The 19456-nt window shown below is 39.0% G+C and overlaps 2 protein-coding genes across 2 annotated transcripts in view; one reads left to right on the top strand and one right to left on the bottom strand.

The window, feature by feature from the left end:
* LOC139478784 (TP53-binding protein 1-like) overlaps nucleotides 1-12853 on the bottom strand; it is a 74538-nt gene extending 61685 nt beyond the window's left edge. Inside the window, exons 1-6 of the mRNA XM_071261410.1 lie at nucleotides 12637-12853; nucleotides 6362-6535; nucleotides 2846-2921; nucleotides 2360-2447; nucleotides 1139-1203; nucleotides 775-838 (exon numbers count right to left, since the gene is read on the bottom strand). Coding sequence (XP_071117511.1) covers nucleotides 775-838; nucleotides 1139-1203; nucleotides 2360-2447; nucleotides 2846-2921; nucleotides 6362-6508 — 440 coding nt within the window. The 5' untranslated portion in view covers nucleotides 6509-6535; nucleotides 12637-12853. The remainder of the gene's footprint in view (nucleotides 1-774; nucleotides 839-1138; nucleotides 1204-2359; nucleotides 2448-2845; nucleotides 2922-6361; nucleotides 6536-12636) is intronic.
* Nucleotides 12854-13078: 225 nt separating this feature from the next.
* Nucleotides 13079-18848, top strand: LOC139478793 (small ribosomal subunit protein eS6-like). Its single transcript, XM_071261422.1, has 5 exons — nucleotides 13079-13130; nucleotides 15441-15572; nucleotides 17236-17446; nucleotides 17748-17897; nucleotides 18567-18848. The coding sequence occupies exons 1-5, from the start codon at nucleotides 13125-13127 to the stop codon at nucleotides 18833-18835; spliced, it is 768 nt and encodes a 255-aa protein (XP_071117523.1). The 5' UTR covers nucleotides 13079-13124; the 3' UTR covers nucleotides 18836-18848.
* Nucleotides 18849-19456: the final 608 nt, after the last annotated feature.

Raw genomic sequence — 19456 nt, forward strand, 5'->3', positions numbered from 1 at the left:
ACTAAAACCGTTACTTGCCCACATCACATTAGTCCTGCAAAGATGTTGAATTTCAACAAGAACACATTTATCATACAATTACGTTTTTGGTCCTAATTGTCTCAGGCACTTAATTATTTGTTAACTTTAATTTGATTCATATTGTATTCATAACAACAAGACAAATGTTGGAAGTAACAAGATTTATTTGGGATTTCACATTTTGGGATGCGTATTGGAGGTTTAAACATGTTAAAGTGTATCACAATAATTTGGGATGCACAAAGCTGTATTGCAATACGTATCACGATATAATGATTAATTCTAAATTTTGAATTAAAAAGCAATCTGATACAATAAGGTATGAACAGAAGTTCATAAATGGAACAAAACAAGATGCTGGTACAACATAATGTTTACTTAGTCAATAAATCTTGGGGCCCCGGATGCATGCTCCTGGGCAGTGAAGGAATTTACGAAGTATATAATATTAAACAGATGATAAAAATCGCTATCTGAAATTACCTGATATAAAAATAGAGCATGAAAAGATGATATTGTGATAAGTGTCATGGAGAGAATGAACCTATTACTGGTCCAAACAATAATCAACCAGCACTCTGCTTCTGGGCCATTCTGACCACTGGATGGCACGTTGTGAAGCATCTCACTGAATCTGATCACCCAATCCATTCATTCTACAGCCAGCCAAGGATGCTGGGATCTAAATTCAACCAGGTCTCCCAATGGGGATATAGGTCATGTAAAATTAGGTGTATTAATCATGACTCTTACCCAGATGCCTTTCGAGCTGCAATATCTTCATCCTGGCTCTCGTATATAGGAGAATCTGATCTCTCTGCAAGCAAAGCAACAATTACAATATGCAACTCAAAGTGTCACAAACAGGACTGGCAAGATCTATAAGCAGAAACCATATAAGACATAAAAGATCAGACACATCATTTGTTTATAATATCTCAATACACTTCCTTTTTTTTCAATACATTCATGCCTTGTATGTTATCAGTGTAGTAGTACAGGAGAATGAATGCATAACATGAGGTATCAGTTCATTTCAAATCTGTCAGCTTCTACCTTCAAGTAAAACTTAATAAATACACAGGATCAAGTAAACAGAAAAGAAATGTTATTTCACCTTCAATAATGCCTTCCACCTTTTTCACCATAGTCACATCGCCAGCACTGTCAGATTCCTCCTCACTGAAACAGTGATGCAGAATAATGCTAAAAGAAGGCACTAGCGGCATGATGAGAAGAAATAAATAAGCAAGCAGTAAAATATGTTTACCAAAACTCCTGTTTAGTGATTGAGCACAACGGGTATTCCACCCCATACAGGACATACTATATACATATAAGAAATAGAGAAAACAAGTATTTGTCACAAAGTGACGAAATGTCCCCCGCCTGTATATACACCATAGTACCAAATATGAAGACAATCCAGCCATTAGTTCTTGAGATATCGCGGCAATACCGTTTTCCAACTCCAAAAGCAGATTTGCCTGCTGTGACCTTGAAAATGGGGTCAAGGTCACCAAAACCGACTGGTGTCTGCAGTGTCTGTATATACACCATAGTTCCAAATATGAAAACAATCCAGTGTTTATTTCTTGAGATATCGCAGCAACAAACAGGTGGGACATACGGACGTACGTACGGACGGTCGTGAATACTATATCCCCCGCTTCGCGCTTTCGCGCGGCGGGGGACAATTACACAAAGAAGTCTATTATAAGATATTCATCATTGATGCTGGGTTTCCTTTTGACTACTGTCATTTTGGTAAATATAGAAGAGTGATCTGTATAGCATTTACAGCTCTGTAATGTTGCAGCTCCAAAGTTTCCAATATTGAATATACTTGATTAGAATCCAGACCTTAGATAAGACTGGTCAGAGTCTTGACATCTGCAAATATGTACTATGAAATCTGATGGTATTCAATACATTTCTACATTCAAGTAGACATATTGGATGAGAGACTTCAATGAAACCAATGTTAAGCAAGAAAAATTTGATGTGTTTGAATGACAGTAAGACTAAAGGAAATCCCATCATGAACGAGCCATTACATCTGATGACACTTCACAGACCAACCTATTAATGTAAGTTTAGTGATTGTGTGATGGAGATTTCAAGCAGAGAGCTACAGACAGAAGTGGCACCATCATCATGCAGTGATCACGTAAACCCAAACATCAATTAAAGAACTAAAGTTTACTCCCAGAACAGAAAAGTAAACATGCGTTAGATGGCAAAACATTTTACTCCACACCGCAGGCCCAAGTTAAATCATCATACACACACCAAGTCCAGTGTTGGTAGAAGACAACACATGAGACATGACACAAACCTGTGGCTGTCTTCCACTCTGTCAATGTCAGTTGGGTTGACATCTTCATGTGACATCTCACTCTCTGTAGCAGCCACGAACACTGATGCTGTAAGAAGCACAAAGTAGTCGCTAGTCACAGTTTCTAACATATTGTGTCTTACAGCTAAATTTGATGTGCTTTTTCAAGAGGTCAATCATGTTGAGTAAGTGAATGAGGATTCAAGCAATTATCAGCAAAATTATGGCAGCCAATGATGTCTGGATAAGAAAGAAACAACTGATCACTGCAGTCTTCTCTGGTGATTACCAATTTACATACTGAGGCCAAATCAGGTCCCAATCATGCCATAATTACCATGGTTACTGCATCTATGAGACCTGGGTCAAGAGACTTGAAGACATCTACTTTTAGTTCACACAAAAAGTATCAAATTCTCAGAGCTTCCAGATTCATAAATAATTTGAGGATTTATTTTTGTTTGATTTACTACAATAATTTCATACCAGGCAGTTTCTGCTTTTCATCCTCAGATTTTGAAGCCTGTTCAACTAAACCCTCAGCCTTTCCTTTGTCCGGTGTCTGCAAGTAAATGTAATATTTACCATGGTCACCATCATCAAGTATCAGATTAACAACATTCAACATCAGCAAAATTCAACTACATGTGGCAGATGAATGAATGAGTGAGTTAGTGACTGTTGAAACAGGAAATTAGGAAATTAGGAATGATTGAGGATTGGTAATCCAAGAGGAGGAGGACAAAGTAGCCATTTGCCTGGTTTACAAATCTCGTCTATTTCTGAGTGGGACCGTCACAATTTGTCACCTGCAGAATTCCTTCACATATTAGCAGATATTTGAGTGTCTTGATAGATCTTTAACACAATACACTTTGTTTCAATACGACTAACGATTGTAATGAGTGACTTTGGAAGGAAGGAACAGGAGCCTATGGTGTAACAGATATGTCCTCCCATCTTAACAACTTCGTCATTACATCCTTGGCCAAGTTTATGCAAGACATGGTCAAGGGACTGAGATCTTGATGTTGAGTGTAACTTGGTGTCTGCATGTGTTTCTCCCATACACAGGGTTAGAAATTGGCGCTAGTCCTATAGTCCTTGCCAAACTGCCCAATAGTAAAGATATCCTAAGGACTAGTAGAATTTTGACATTTTTAAAGGTTTTGCTATATGCTATCATTATAAGGACTAGTGGACTGAAACTGTTAGTTTCTACCACTGCATATACAGACTTAACAAAAGGTTCTATCCTGTAAGGATATTAAGGGGCATGGTGACAAAACAAAATAGGTCATTTGAATGATTCATGTTCTTACAGATATTCAAAAGGATGAAGAATTTTATTAAGATTGTAGGACTTAAATTGAATCTAAAAATAATATACAACATATCAAATGAAATAAATGATAACCTTTACATGTTCAACAGTGAAGAACAATGGTGGACAATGAATTTTACCATCAGCATGATAAGTATTCAAGAAACAGAGCGAGTGAGTGAGTGAGTTGGGTTTAGCACCCTTTTAACAGTATTCCAGTTATTTCGCGGCGTGTCAGCTAAATGTGGGAGGAAAACACGAAGTGATGTAGGTTTCAGCCGTTTACCACTTCGGTGAAACCCACGAGCACGGGTATGGTGCTGACAAACCTAGAAACATAATCAGGGCGAACCGGAATTCGAATGTCAGTGGATGACCCTAGTTACCTGCCTGGACTTGAGGGCAGGAAGAGACTGCAGCATGTGGTATTGTGTCAGTGTATGAGCCCAGTTACCTACCAGGACTTGAGGGTGGGGAGAGACTGCAGCATGTGGTATTGCGTGTCAGTGTATGACCCCAGTTACCTACCAGGACTTGAGGGTGGGGAGAGACTGCAGCATGTGGTATTGCGTGTCAGTGTATGACCCCAGTTACCTACCAGGACTTGAGGGTGGGGAGAGACTGCAGCATGTGGTATTGTGTATCAGTGTATGACCCCAGTTACCTACCAGGACTTGAGGGTGGGGAGAGACTGCAGCATGTGGTATTGTGTGTCAGTGTATGACCCCAGTTACCTACCAGGACTTGAGGGTGGGGAGAGACTGCAGCATGTGGTATTGTGTCAGTGTATGAGCCCAGTTACCTACCAGGACTTGAGGGTGGGGAGAGACTGCAGCATGTGGTATTGCGTGTCAGTGTATGACCCCAGTTACCTACCAGGACTTGAGGGTGGGGAGAGACTGCAGCATGTGGTATTGTATGTCAGTGTATGACCCCAGTTACCTACCAGGACTTGAGGGTGGGGAGAGACTGCAGCATGTGGTATTGTGTCAGTGTATGACCCCAGTTACCTACCAGGACTTGAGGGTGGGGAGAGACTGCAGCATGTGGTATTGCGTGTCAGTGTATGACCCCAGTTACCTACCAGGACTTGAGGGTGGGGAGAGACTGCAGCATGTGGTATTGCGTGTCAGTGTATGACCCCAGTTACCTACCAGGACTTGAGGGTGGGGAGAGACTGCAGCATGTGGTATTGTGTATCAGTGTATGACCCCAGTTACCTACCAGGACTTGAGGGTGGGGAGAGACTGCAGCATGTGGTATTGTGTGTCAGTGTATGACCCCAGTTACCTACCAGGACTTGAGGGTGGGGAGAGACTGCAGCATGTGGTATTGCGTGTCAGTGTATGACCCCAGTTACCTACCAGGACTTGAGGGTGGGGAGAGACTGCAGCATGTGGTATTGCGTGTCAGTGTATGACCCCAGTTACCTACCAGGACTTGAGGGTGGGGAGAGACTGCAGCATGTGGTATTGTGTATCAGTGTATGACCCCAGTTACCTACCAGGACTTGAGGGTGGGGAGAGACTGCAGCATGTGGTATTGTGTCAGTGTATGAGCCCAGTTACCTACCAGGACTTGAGGGTGGGGAGAGACTGCAGCATGTGGTATTGTGTATCAGTGTATGACCCCAGTTACCTACCAGGAGTGGAGGGTGGGGAGAGACTGCAGCATGTGGTATTGCGTGTCAGTGTATGACCCCAGTTACCTACCAGGACTTGAGGGTGGGGAGAGACTGCAGCATGTGGTATTGTGTGTCAGTGTATGACCCCAGTTACCTACCAGGACTTGAGGGTGGGGAGAGACTGCAGCATGTGGTATTGCGTGTCAGTGTATGACCCCAGTTACCTACCAGGACTTGAGGGTGGGGAGAGACTGCAGCATGTGGTATTGTGTATCAGTGTATGACCCCAGTTACCTACCAGGACTTGAGGGTGGGGAGAGACTGCAGCATGTGGTATTGTGTCAGTGTATGACCCCAGTTACCTACCAGGACTTGAGGGTGGGGAGAGACTGCAGCATGTGGTATTGTGTCAGTGTATGACCCCAGTTACCTACCAGGACTTGAGGGTGGGGAGAGACTGCAGCATGTGGTATTGTGTCAGTGTATGAGCCCAGTTACCTACCAGGACTTGAGGGTGGGGAGAGACTGCAGCATGTGGTATTGTGTATCAGTGTATGACCCCAGTTACCTACCAGGACTTGAGGGTGGGGAGAGACTGCAGCATGTGGTATTGCGTGTCAGTGTATGACCCCAGTTACCTACCAGGACTTGAGGGTGGGGAGAGACTGCAGCATGTGGTATTGTGTGTCAGTGTATGACCCCAGTTACCTACCAGGACTTGAGGGTGGGGAGAGACTGCAGCATGTGGTATTGCGTGTCAGTGTATGACCCCAGTTACCTACCAGGACTTGAGGGTGGGGAGAGACTGCAGCATGTGGTATTGTGTATCAGTGTATGACCCCAGTTACCTACCAGGACTTGAGGGTGGGGAGAGACTGCAGCATGTGGTATTGTGTCAGTGTATGACCCCAGTTACCTACCAGGACTTGAGGGTGGGGAGAGACTGCAGCATGTGGTATTGTGTCAGTGTATGACCCCAGTTACCTACCAGGACTTGAGGGTGGGGAGAGACTGCAGCATGTGGTATTGTGTGTCAGTGTATGACCCCAGTTACCTGTGAGGACTTGAGGGCAGGGAGAGACTGAAGCATGTGCTGCTGGTCCCACTGTGAGTATTGGGTCTCTGACTGGGATGCAAGCACCAGGAAATTGGATGGCTGGTCCTCATTGCTGTGCTCCGAGTCTTCTACGTACTGATCCATCTTCAGCCAACCATCAAAGTCTTACATCTGAAACAATACAGTACTCAAATCATTGTAACTGATCTGAGCTTTAAGTATGAATGGTGATATGTGATAAGTGGTATCAGAACTTATAAATGCATATCACAGATTGGAATCAGCAACAACTTCTTTAGCTCTCTCAATGTATCCATCATTTCCTTACATTCCACTGACAATTAGTTCATCAAGTCATTTGGAAAGCTTAATATCGCTAATTTCCATCCTTGATTAAAACCCACAAGCAGAACAGTCTACTAAAGAATGAATCAACAAAGATCTGTGCTTTGTGCACTTGTGCGGTTGAACATTTCGATAGATATATGTTACAAGGAATATGTATAATCAGGGAATATGTATAATCCCTGAAATTTTCAGGGAATATATTTAATGTCTGATTCACTCAGGGAATATACATAATCCCTAAAATTTTCAGGTATTATACATATTCCCTGATTTAAGATCAAGTATTTTAGACATACATGTATTCCCTGAAATTACTTTTGAGGTCAAACTTGATAAAAAAAAACAAATTATTTATGAGAAGACAAATTTATTTGACATGATAACAAACATACATCAGGGAATCAGGAGTGTTCACAGATTCTTCTAAGTCAGATGGCAACAGATTAAAGGACTCTGGGGTGGCTATCACTTTACTCAACAGATGGGACTTTGTCTTTGTTCTTTGCGACTGCGTCAAAGGCCGACATAAGCCAGTGTGTATGTATTGTTTCTGCGGAAGTACTCTACTCAGCGGTGCTATTTGTTGTGTGATTGGATTTATGTAACGTTGGATTAAGGCGAGGATTCTCCTGTATTTTCTTTAGATATAAATCCACTGATGCTTGAGAGGAGGGGGTGTCGCATTCATATTGAGTCACATTTTTGAGTCACCATTCACAGTATTTTAATCTCATTTATATCCTATGTTTTGATTACAGTTAAGACTAATTGTTAAGTTAATTGAAAGTTATTTGTTAACATGTCAAATACATTTGTCTGAGAGATGGACGGCTACTCCAACGTATATAAACAGCAGCCAAGGATAAAAATGAAATCATATCAATATAAGAAAATAGAAATCATATCAATACAAAAACAGAAATTATGTGAATGCCAAACTTACAATTGATATGTGTACCCTACTCACACATCGGAGTCCCAAAGAGGGACAGGTCAGCCGAAATTGCTTAAGCAGAAGGCGACCTCTTAAACACTTAATGCAACAACAAAACATTTGAGAGCCTCAAAAGTAATTTCAGGGAATATGACTAAAACAAATTGATGTTAAATCAGGGAATATGTATAATACCTGAAAAAATTAGGGTTTATCTATAGTCCCTGAGTGAATCAGACATAAAATGTATTCCCTGAAAATTTCCGGGAATACACATATTCCCTGATTATACATATTATATACAGTCGTGCCTCGTTTTTACGGACACTTGCGTCATTTCACAATTCGTCCGTATAAACGAATTACCGTATAACTGAAACCAGCTTCTTACTGGAAGAGTTACTTGCTGACAGGTGTTTTTCCTTAAAGAGACAAATTTCCCTATTTTTCACCGTGCTGTCACTGCGTGTCGCTTACGTTTTGCTGGTTGACAGGCCATACTTCCACAACTTTGACCACAAACGCCATATTTATCGAAGAGGATTACATGTATGTACAATAAACAAGTTCGTCTCAAACGTAACTCAGTGTCACTTGGTTAATTGACTTCTCACGAATCAAAGGATTACCACGAGAGGAAGTGTATTGTCCGGATAAGTGAGACAATTTTGTGTGCATTTCAGTGTTTTGTGTATGAAAATGACCGTCCGGTTCCGGAAACTGAATTCCGGATATACGGGTAAATAAAGTAATTATTTCGTTTTGAATGAAAATCGTCCGAGAACCGAGGTTTCTGGATATCTGAAGTCCGTATAAGCGGGGCACGACTGTATATGTTCTCAGTTTCGTGCCACTTCTCTTCAGTAACATCTACCATGATTCCTTTTTACCTAGATTTATATGAATTGTATGACATATCACTTTGGGCTGGGAATGGTAACTCTGGTACTCACATTGGGTGGGTCCTGAGTAGGACCCGGGTACCCAAGGGACTACCCAGACTTGTGTCTTGTCACATGATATACTTGTCAAAATCTTTCTAAGATTTTTGGGTTGGGTTCAACAGCCAAAGACAACCCAAAAATCTTAGAAAGATTTGGACAAGTTCTAAATTTGATTCTGTTGTCATCACTCCACAGGTTTCTAAGTGCGGTGACAAACGTTGCCTAACTTGCAGCAATATAATTGAAGGCTGTTCAGTCCAAATTACAAAGGACACTAAATTTACTGTAAAACAAAATATGACTTGTGATACTAGAAATGTTATTTACTTGATTGTTTGTTGTGGATGCAGTGAAAAGTATATCGGAAAGACAGAACTTAAATTAAAAAGAAGAATGAATCTTCAAAGTTCACAAATAAAGCAGCCACACAACCGCACGATTCCACTCAGTGAACAATTAGAAGCATGTGGAAACAGCAACTTTTTAGTTTTCCCGCTATATAAGCTCAATTTTGATCATGAACCTACATTGTTTCAAAAAGAGCAACATTTCATTCATAAATATGCGCCTAAGTTAAATGTAAAGGCGTAAGTTATTTGTCCATTGTCACCTTGATATTGTGACGTCATAGTTGCCTAAATGTTATGACATCACGTAACTATATGTTATTACTTCATGTCCATTATTCAGTTATGGCCTGATGAGACTCGTACGTGGTACGAGTTGAAAACGCTAGCCTATCAAAACTGTGTTCAATCTTACTCCACTTATTTAATCATTACTATATTGTGCCTGAGAGTTAGAACTTTACTGTGCTTTTATATATATATATATATATATATATATATATATATATATATATATATCCTTTAGCATTTAGTCTGTTTTAGTGTATATATATATATCCTTTAGCATTTAGTCTGTTTTAGGGTATATGTATCCTTTAGCCTGTTTTAGTGCATATGTATCCTTTAGTCTGTTTTAGTGTATATGTATCCTTTAGTCTGTTTTAGCGTTTATGTATCCTTAAGCCTTTAGACTGTTTTAGTGTATGTATGTACATATATATATACATATATCCTTTAGTCTGTTTTAGTGTTTATGTCACAGGTTGATGAGTTGAGATATCAAGCAACACTAGCATCTACAATCAGTCTGGTACTGATGTCATGACACATCAGCTTAATTGGGAACTGAGCTAAGGCAGTCCAAACAAGTTTTGGTTCATGTCACTCCAATCACAGTTTATAGTTTGCAACTACAAATCAATTTTGCAGTTGATTATTACCATAATTCACTGTCTCAGTTTGTTACAATGCCTATACCTAGGATGGAATAGGGGTGTATGTAATTTTGAAACCCAAACAGGTTTGTACCTCTAGAAATTTTGTAAGAAACTTCATAACCCTATTTCATATTTCTAACAATTTGTGTATCTTATTTTTTTTCCCCACGCAATCATTGCATCCACATAACATTACCATACAAATTATCATCATCACACAATCAATCATTAAACATTTGGGGTTTTTTTGCATGTAAAATGTGTGAAATTATAGACCCAAAGCAAGCAACTTCTCTGCCAGTTCTTCGACCCAGTATATCGGTCAACAGGTAAACAAACTACTATTGTTATTGTTGTTATAGGTTCAAGTATTATTTCACCCCTATGCATTTAGATTGACGGACGCTTCCATTTTGGGCAGGATTTTGGTGCAGTTCAATCTGGTGCTTTGAATGCTACACTGCTCTAACTCAATATTTTATTCATAACGTAATTTATTATGCAGGGACTGGGCTACGAAATTTCTCATTTTGAAGGTTACGAACATGTTTGCATAACGAAATTACTGCAACCCACCTGCAAAAGACCCCCTTTCACATTCATATGTAGATGTTTAACGTTAAGAAACTAAAAAATATGTGATTGTTACTCACATCAAGGATAATTTTCGTAAAAACATTCACTATCAACTGACTTATGTCAGTTTGTGTATATATTAAAGGGGCACTGATCTAACGCAATTCCCCGGACTGGTTGCTGCCTTTGTTATTGTTTTTTTCCCCGTGAGTACCCGGATGATACGCAACGCAACTGAGCGTGACCAGAGACTGGGCTACCGTCTGCAAGGACAGCTAAATGAACTTGAAGGCTGGAGGCAATATTTGTTTTACGCATTTAGTTTAATACTAAAAAAAGTATCCATGCAGTGAAAGAATTTTCGGGTTTTGGATTGCGTCGATAATACGATTACTACTCCCTTGTCATCCACGTTTTCTCGTCTAACCCTACACTTGTGTATTTGTCGTCATTCCCTTGATGCTCAGTTAATGAATTTATTACAGGTACAATTAGTGGTAGCACCACTTAGATTACCTGACAAAGGTTCCCATTTGGCATTTATTGTGTCTGGGGTAATTATTCAATCTAAATCCAGGTTTGAAGTGAGGTGAAATGTGTGTTATGTCATATGCACGTGGCAGCCAAGCAAGAGATGAATGATCAGTTCATTTACTTTTTTTGTATATCAACGGATCGTTCCTGGCCATCAAAGGATTAACAGAAAATACGTTGATTGATTAATCACTGTTATCTTGCACAGTGGATATGTCAAAAGTGAGTGTTTACATGTCTAGGTTTACTAAAACAAAGGGAATACACTCATATCATGGCGTGAAGTGCCGATGTTAAAACAACATACTTTGTTCAAAGGGATAACTGATAATACGTTGATTGATTGATCATTGTTATCTGTCACTCAATGGAACCGTGGACGTCATGAAAATAGTTGTCACGTGGGCTTTCTCAGCCGACCATTGAAGACTTGACACCTATGTGAAACACCTGAAACAATCCAAGTGATCAGTTGAGAAACGAACACGGGTTATAATATCCCGAAACGATATATATTTTTTAAAATAGTTGATTGTTACAGAGACACTTGACATCGAATAAGTTTCTTTGTACAGCTGCAGACGAGTGGGATATTGTTCCTTTGTGTGGATATTCACGGATACATTCCTCGAACAAGGAAGCTGCCTAAAATTTATACACATAAATTTGGTGGGTTGTAATTATGGTATTTGCATTTTGTTTTCCTTCATTTGAACCGATTCGTTCTTGTTTCTCTATGTCTTGGTTGGGAAATTCTTCAATGCGCGATAGACGTTGTTTTCTCCGGTCTTTTCCTTTGTAAGCGTGTATATATTACCGTCAATTTGTAAAATTTGATTCTCTCAGGCAATTTATAAAATGTGTAACAAATTCAGCCATTTTGACTAAGAAATCTGTCCAGATTGATTAAGACGAACAAAAGGGCCTACAAAAATCACAACAGATTATTATGTAGGATTAGAAGCCAAACAACATAGACATGTACTTTTCAACGAAATGTTTTTCAGTCACTTTGTAAAATATTTAGACGTTTAATAAATATGTTACACATTTTGACAGTAAAAAAATATACACACTATAAAAAAGCAATGCTTGGGTGAAATATTTACTTCGTGTTGCAAGTAAAAATAGTGTAAACGAAAATCGCAAAATTACCAAGCAAGTGACTTATCAAAACTTCGTCACCATTACCGATGCTACCCCCAAAGATACCTACATTTCCTTATTATCTCGAAAACTGTATTTCATTTTGTTGATCAATGTGACCATACGCCCTTATTACTACCGGTATCCATAAAAGTGACTAATGCGCTTACGAAAGGCGCAGCAGAGGTCGCGAACTAGTCTAGATTTCTGCTATACATCCGGGTACTCACTGTGAAAAAACAATAACAAAGGCAACAACCAGTCCCGGGGAATTGCGTTAGATCAGTGCCCCTTTAAGATATACATCTGTAGAGAGACATGTGCGGCACAACACTCAGTTTTCGTGGGTCCCAGTTTCGTTGTTCTGTGACAAGGTACACAGATAAATAGCTAAACAAATGTAACTGCAAGGCCATAATAAGCTGATAACCATCACACAGCATAAGAACCAGGGATTGTCAAGACTTAAATTCGACTGTAATCAAACAATCAAGGTAATGTTTACCTTCTGCATGTTCTGTACCGAGCGTTGTTAATGATAACCCCAAATTCATGAGCAAGGAATGCAATGTGGGTTAATAAATCCACATAGTTGACCTTTGCATTATGACAAAATAGTCGAATTGTATTTTTAGTGATGGTTTCATGTTGTGACATGACCAACTATCATGTTGCGAAACATATTTGGCTGACAAAACAATGTCACTGAATCCTCCCCAAACTTCCCGCCACCATCATGAATAGTCTCGAAGTCACAATGCTTGATGTTGGATTCGCCACATATAGTACACATTCCGATTATTTCCAACTGTTTTATTCGCAATCAAGTTTTGAGGTATTCTGATTGAATTTAATCCACATTGGGAATTCAAAGCGATTGAACAGAAATGGAACTGTACAATACGCCGAAAATATGAGTCGAGGTTACTTTTACCCTTCCGGTGCAACTTTCTTTTTCCGGTCGGCCATCGAGATTGGTCGTTATATCTAAGGATGAAGGTACATATATACCAACAAAACGTGGTGTTATTACATCAATACGATTAAAATAAAGATTACAATCGAACGACAAGGCATTGTGTTATGCGATATAATTCAAAATATCCCAAGTGTGTTTGAATTATGAGCTAGATGTCTTAGATTGTAAATAGCTCCTGTGATGACACATGCATGGGTCCTTATTTACATCGACATTTCTCCATATATTTTATCGTGAAAAATTCTTAAGTTTATGGAAACGATAACATGTCACGAGAACGATGCACGCAGAGCAGTAATACGTACTTGTTATGCACATTTGTGTAGAGATAGACGCCAATATTGGCCTATATGTATTGTGGTGATTGAGAAGGTGGTAAATGGTACAGTACAGAGTGTAAGGGCCACTGACCAATTACCACCATGTGTGTGTTGGTTCTGAAATATGTGAAAATCAAAGTTATATTATTGGGTTTGTGAAACCTGTCAGTAAATGTATTCAATGCAATTTTTGGTATGGAAAAGTTCAATTTTGGAAGTGAATTTGTCTTTTCAGTGATGAGAGGCTTTCAAAACTGTGGAAATTCCAGTTACTGCCATCAATTAAATGGCATGTGATTATGCACACCTTTAATTATTAAAATTACATTGTTTATGGTCTGTCATCGCATTCAAAATATTTTATATATATTTGTCATATGACAATGGATATTTTAAGTGTTGGTGAATATTTGGTCTCTCTGCAAAATTTCAGAACAGTGTCAGGATCAAAGTGGAAATATTGTAAAATTATAACTGGAGGATTGCTGTGAAAAAAAAGTAGATTTTGATGTTGTATTAATAAAATAAGTGCTGTCCGAACTGCGTTACCAACACATGTGTGGATGTCATTTGGCGCTGAGTGAGAAATTATGGTGGCCCCTTGATGTTTTCTGCTATTCTAAGGTCTATTATCTAAGGACACCCCTTGTTTTGAAAATGTGCTGGTCCATCAAACCTTTGTGGAAATGTCAGGTCTCAGGACCTGCATATTTTTTAACTGAGGTGTTTATTGTGATTATGCACTGAGTGTGGTATGAGATATACTCGTAGTTGCGGTTTGATGTTTAACACTTTTGGCATAAGTGGCATAATTTTCCCAGACCTGTAGTTAAACTGGACCAGGACCTGTGAAGATCCAGGTTAGAATAGGTCTTCATGCTTAAAAGAGGCGACTAACAGGATCGGGCGGTCAAACTCGCTGACTTTATGCGTGTCATCGTATCTCAATTGTGTGGATCAATGCTCATGATGTCAATCACTGGATGGTCTGGTTCAGACTGGATTATTTACAGATCACCGTCATATAGCTGGAATATTGCTGAGTGCGGTGTTAAGCAACAAATAAACTGGACCAGTTCAGCACAATTTTGCAGATTGTGAATAAGCACAGGTCAGGGTATGTTACATATATACCATTGTGTGCACCATTAGTATTATGCCTCAGATTACAGCGGTAGAAACTAACATTTTGGTCCACTAGTCGTTATAATGATAATATGTAGAAAACCCCTAAAAATGGCAAATATCTGCTAGTCCTTATGATACCTATTGATAAGTATTGGGCAGATTGGCAAGGACTATAGGACTAGTGCCAATTTCTAAGCCTGGAATACTTCTTGTTAGTTGGTTTGTTGTTTAACGCCGCACTCAGCTATATTCCAACTATATCATGGCTGTTTGTAAATAATCAAGTCAGGACCGGACAATCCAGTGATGAATTTCATAAGCATCGATCCACACAATTGGGATCGATGACGTGTATCAACTAAGTCAGCAAGCCTGACCACCTGATCCCGTTAGTCGCCACTTAAGACAAGCATAGTCGCCATTTACAGCAAGCATGGGTTGCCGAAGACCTATTCTACCCCAGATCTTCACGGGTCTAGTTCTTGTACCCCAATGAGTATGTAAGAATTAATTTGTGATATTTTGGTTGGAAAACATCTTTATATTATTGAGACAATATCTGTGCCTCAAAAACGAGCACCACTGAAAATATCCAAATTTTGATGTTATATATACTACTCAAAAGAAGTTAAAGAACACCCGATTCTTTCATATTACTACAGTTAATCTGTCTTGGCATGTGAGATTAATATAGTCATGATAGTAATATGAAAGAATTGGGTGTTCTTTAACTTCTTTTGAATAGTATATATATCAGGGGTATCTGCAATACAAGATACTGTATACTGATTTGTGGTTAGCTACAACCTGTTATTCAACTCAGATGAACAAAAATCGCATATATTTCGTCATTTCTAACTTGCTTCCTTTTCATCTTTTCAGCTGAACATAGCTTATCCAGCCACTGGCTGTCAAAAACTGATCGAAGTTGATGATGAAAAGAAACTTCGGCCCTTCTATGACAAGCGTATGTCAGCTGAAGTGACGGCTGAAAACCTAGGAGATGAGTGGAAGGTAACAGTTGTAGTTTTTATAAAATGCTCATGTTGGAGTGTTGATATTAATCTTCAAAACATTTTTTATTTTAAATCTTGGTTGTATTTGTACAAGCTACTCTTTCTTTAATGATTGAGAAACATTATGATCAATATCCAGAGCTACAGATAAGCAGCGTATTTGCGTTTCAAACAAGTCTTTACATATATTATACAAAGTAATAAATAAAGCCAACAGAAAAAATATATCTTAAAGTTGTCAAACTTACAGCTAAGTTATTATTTCCATCTTTTCTCTAGATCGCGTGTAATGTAAGTCAAATGACATCTCGGCTTTTGTCGCCTTGAATTCTCAAGAATACATGCATGAAAAATCTGTCACATCTCGTAACCTAGCACGATACATTCACGAAGTTCCTTATTTTTAATATATATCGTGATTTCCTGCTTACAACATTTAGAATAACGCGATTTAACGAAAATCTTTCGTCAACTTCTGAAATTTCTAAGATACACGAACCAGTACCATAGATGTAATTTGGCTGCCTTAGGTCACTGCTCAAATCTGACCAATCATGAACCTTGTAGCAGATTTCGACAAGAAAGCTTCATTAGAAACCAATTTTTATCCAAAGAAATTGCATGTTATAACTACGAAAAAACTTCAGGTGATGTTACGAGCGTGTTGATGTAATAAGCTTTCTAGCGATGTGTCTTATGCCAGTCTATGAACGTGTTATTCATACGAAGCCTCAAAAAGGGGGGTATTTCTTCATGTTACTGAGCGAACAGCTGCTGTTATCGGGAAATGGGTGATGACAGATACTATTTATAATTCTTTCTAAAATGATTTTCCAATTATGTAAACAATGAAAATAAAACAAATGGGTAAGTTGATTTTATTAAATCTTATATTTGCCGAAAATCGTCAATTTTTCGCTTCCTTTGTCCTTAATCTGGATGTTATCAATGTGTTAGCTTATATTATTTATTTGCAACAAACTTTATTGAGTTGTAAATGCATTATTTAAATAATGTGATAAACAAACTTTCATATTTATAAACCATATGATCAGACCTTTCAACATGTTTCAAATGTTTCAAATGGTGTATAACATGTAGTAGCAAAGATATTTTACAAGCACATATTCTCTTTGATAAATGTTGGTTTCATCCATCACACACAAGTCTCTTGGAACTCGGTGTCTCAGCAGTATACACTTCTGGTTGACTGGGGTTGAAAGAGTTAACTAACAGAAATGCAAGCATTAAATGAAAAACTGAAATGTATAAAAACAGCACGTGTTAAACTCAGTTCAGCTTTTTCGAAGGAGCTAATTTCCGAAACACAATTACAAGCTAATTTACTTTCCGAGTCAAGCCTATGTATTTAGAACAGTTACATACATCTAAAACATTATTTCATTTTTTTAAATCTTCAAATGTTTACTAATTTGGGGAACAACCCAAAAGAGTGATTAATTGAGTGAAAAATTATTGGTTACCAGATGAAAAATGTAATAACCCAAATAAAATCAAAACCCTTCAGTAAAAACTCAATTGCTCCATAAGTTATCTGGAGCTCTGATAGGTTCCCACCAAAGCAATGGAATATACTATGTTATGTTAATTAACAACTGGAGGATTTGGAAGGATACATCTTACTGACATGTTTGTTCCAGGGATATCTCCTTCGCATCACCGGCGGCAATGACAAGCAGGGCTTCCCTATGAAACAGGGTGTCTTGACAAATGGCCGTGTGCGATTGCTCCTATCCAAGGGCCACTCTTGCTTCCGACCCAGGAGGTCTGGCGAGCGCAAGAGGAAGTCTGTCCGTGGATGCATTGTTGATGGACAACTCTCTGTACTCTCCATGATTATTATCAAGAAGGGTATGAATTACCTTTTAAGATTGTTTATATATGTCAAGTTAATTCTGGGCAAAATGAGAAATGGTTTAAGAACCAGGTTCTACTGTTCATTAAATTAGTAGCTTCACCATCCCTACTTCTAAAATATTGGTAAATATCACATGTTAGGGATCATTTGACCATTAAGTAGTCATGTCTTGCTGACAATAAAGACACTGACACCAGTGCAACCAACATTTGTGAACATGCGCCATCATTTAGTGTTGGCAAATGGTTAAGAATTCAAGGTATATATGTAAGGGCATTCATTTTCTGTGCACAGGTGAAAAAGATATCCCTGGCCTTACTGACAAGACCATCCCCCGTCGTCTTGGACCCAAGAGAGCCAGCAAGATCAGGAAGCTGTTCAACCTGTCCAAGGAAGATGATGTGAGACAATATGTCATCCGCAGACCTCTGCCTGAGAAGGAAGGTTGGTTCTCTCCCTTGTCCTTGTTTCATTACAATATATGTATATTCAAGCCTTTACAAGATGGTACTTGTTGTTACCCTGCCTGGTACTCAGCATTAAGGGGCTAAAAGGACTGGTTGGTTCGGAGTGAGTATCCTGTGTCTGAGTATGGTATGGGCTCAGTTGGCTATCACTATAAAACTGGCATCAACAGGACAAGCACAAGCAGACACAAGTGCATGTGAGTTGCTATATAAGTGGAAGAATTTTGTAAGCAGTGTAATACCCCATTTCACCTCACCCACCCAAAATGGTAAAGTGTTTGGGTGATAAATATGTTAGTTACAGTAGGTCGTATCCTGTACGTATGTCTCTGTTTACACTCAAACCAGTGGTTAGTTGTGTATATCTACATGCCTCTGTAATATGTCTGACTCTGACATTGCACTCTAGGGAATTAAATACCATCCACTGACTAAGCATATTTAATATGCATATAAACTTTGTGCTAATTTTGTAAAGGCGTGTAATCATTTTCAAAATTTCTGTAATTTCATTAGAAACTTGTAAAAATCATCTTCAGACTTTCTGGGAAAAATATACAACGGCCCACTGGTCCATAGTATAAATTATTTGTTTCAGTATATGAAGAGCATTTACCTCATTACCTTGAACTTTAACTGTTTCCAGGCAAGAAGGCCAAGACAAAGGCTCCTAAGATCCAGCGGTTGGTCACCCCACTGGTGCTGCAGCACAAGAGACATCGCATGGCACTCAAGAAGAGGAGGAATGCTAAGAAACGTGAGGATGCTGCAGAGTATGCTAAACTCTTGGCCCAGAGAATGAAGGAAGCCAAGGAGCGCAAGAGGAGGAGGTCCTCCAACTCAAAGAGCAGGAGTGAAAGCAAAAGCGAAACTACCAGCAAAACTACCAGCAAAGATACTAAGGCCAAGAAGTAAATGACCTGTAAAATATGAAGGGGAAATAAAAAAAATCTGAAAAAAAAGATTGTCTTTTGTCATTAAAACTAGGATAATATGATGGTTTATTCAAGTTGTCATAAACTGTCAACATAATCGGATTGCTGCAGTTCACAGTACAGAGTGGATGTGCTGGCAGTGCGAGGACCGTCTGATCATGTTTGACACCCACATTTTTTCTGATATGATCTGCAGGCTCTGTTCAACAAAATGGTCTTAGTGCTACAATTATCATAAGGCCATGTTAAGGTATAGGAGTTGCGATCACCTTGGCACAAAGATTGCTTTGTGGAACCACGCCCTTCTTTGTTACCATAATACCTGCGTTTGTGTGATTCACCAGTGTGGTTCTCCCTGCTTACATTTGTGCCATCAATGGAAGTGCATTACTATTTTTTGTTGCCTTTATTCATTCATGCTGATAAAAAGCTGCCCACAAAATATTATTGCTACTTCATGTACACTGTCAAATCCAACATGTCCACAGCTCATTTAGGACTATTGGTTTATGTAATATGGCTAGACTTTGGTAGAAAACTACACTGGTTTTTCACTGGTATTCGACTTACGGAGTAGTGTTTTTGTCCATCCCTGGTTTAT

This window comes from Haliotis cracherodii, unplaced genomic scaffold, assembly GCF_022045235.1.
Source record: "Haliotis cracherodii isolate W230 unplaced genomic scaffold, xgHalCrac1.p SCAF_1, whole genome shotgun sequence".
Classification (NCBI taxonomy): Eukaryota; Metazoa; Mollusca; class Gastropoda; order Lepetellida; family Haliotidae; genus Haliotis; species Haliotis cracherodii.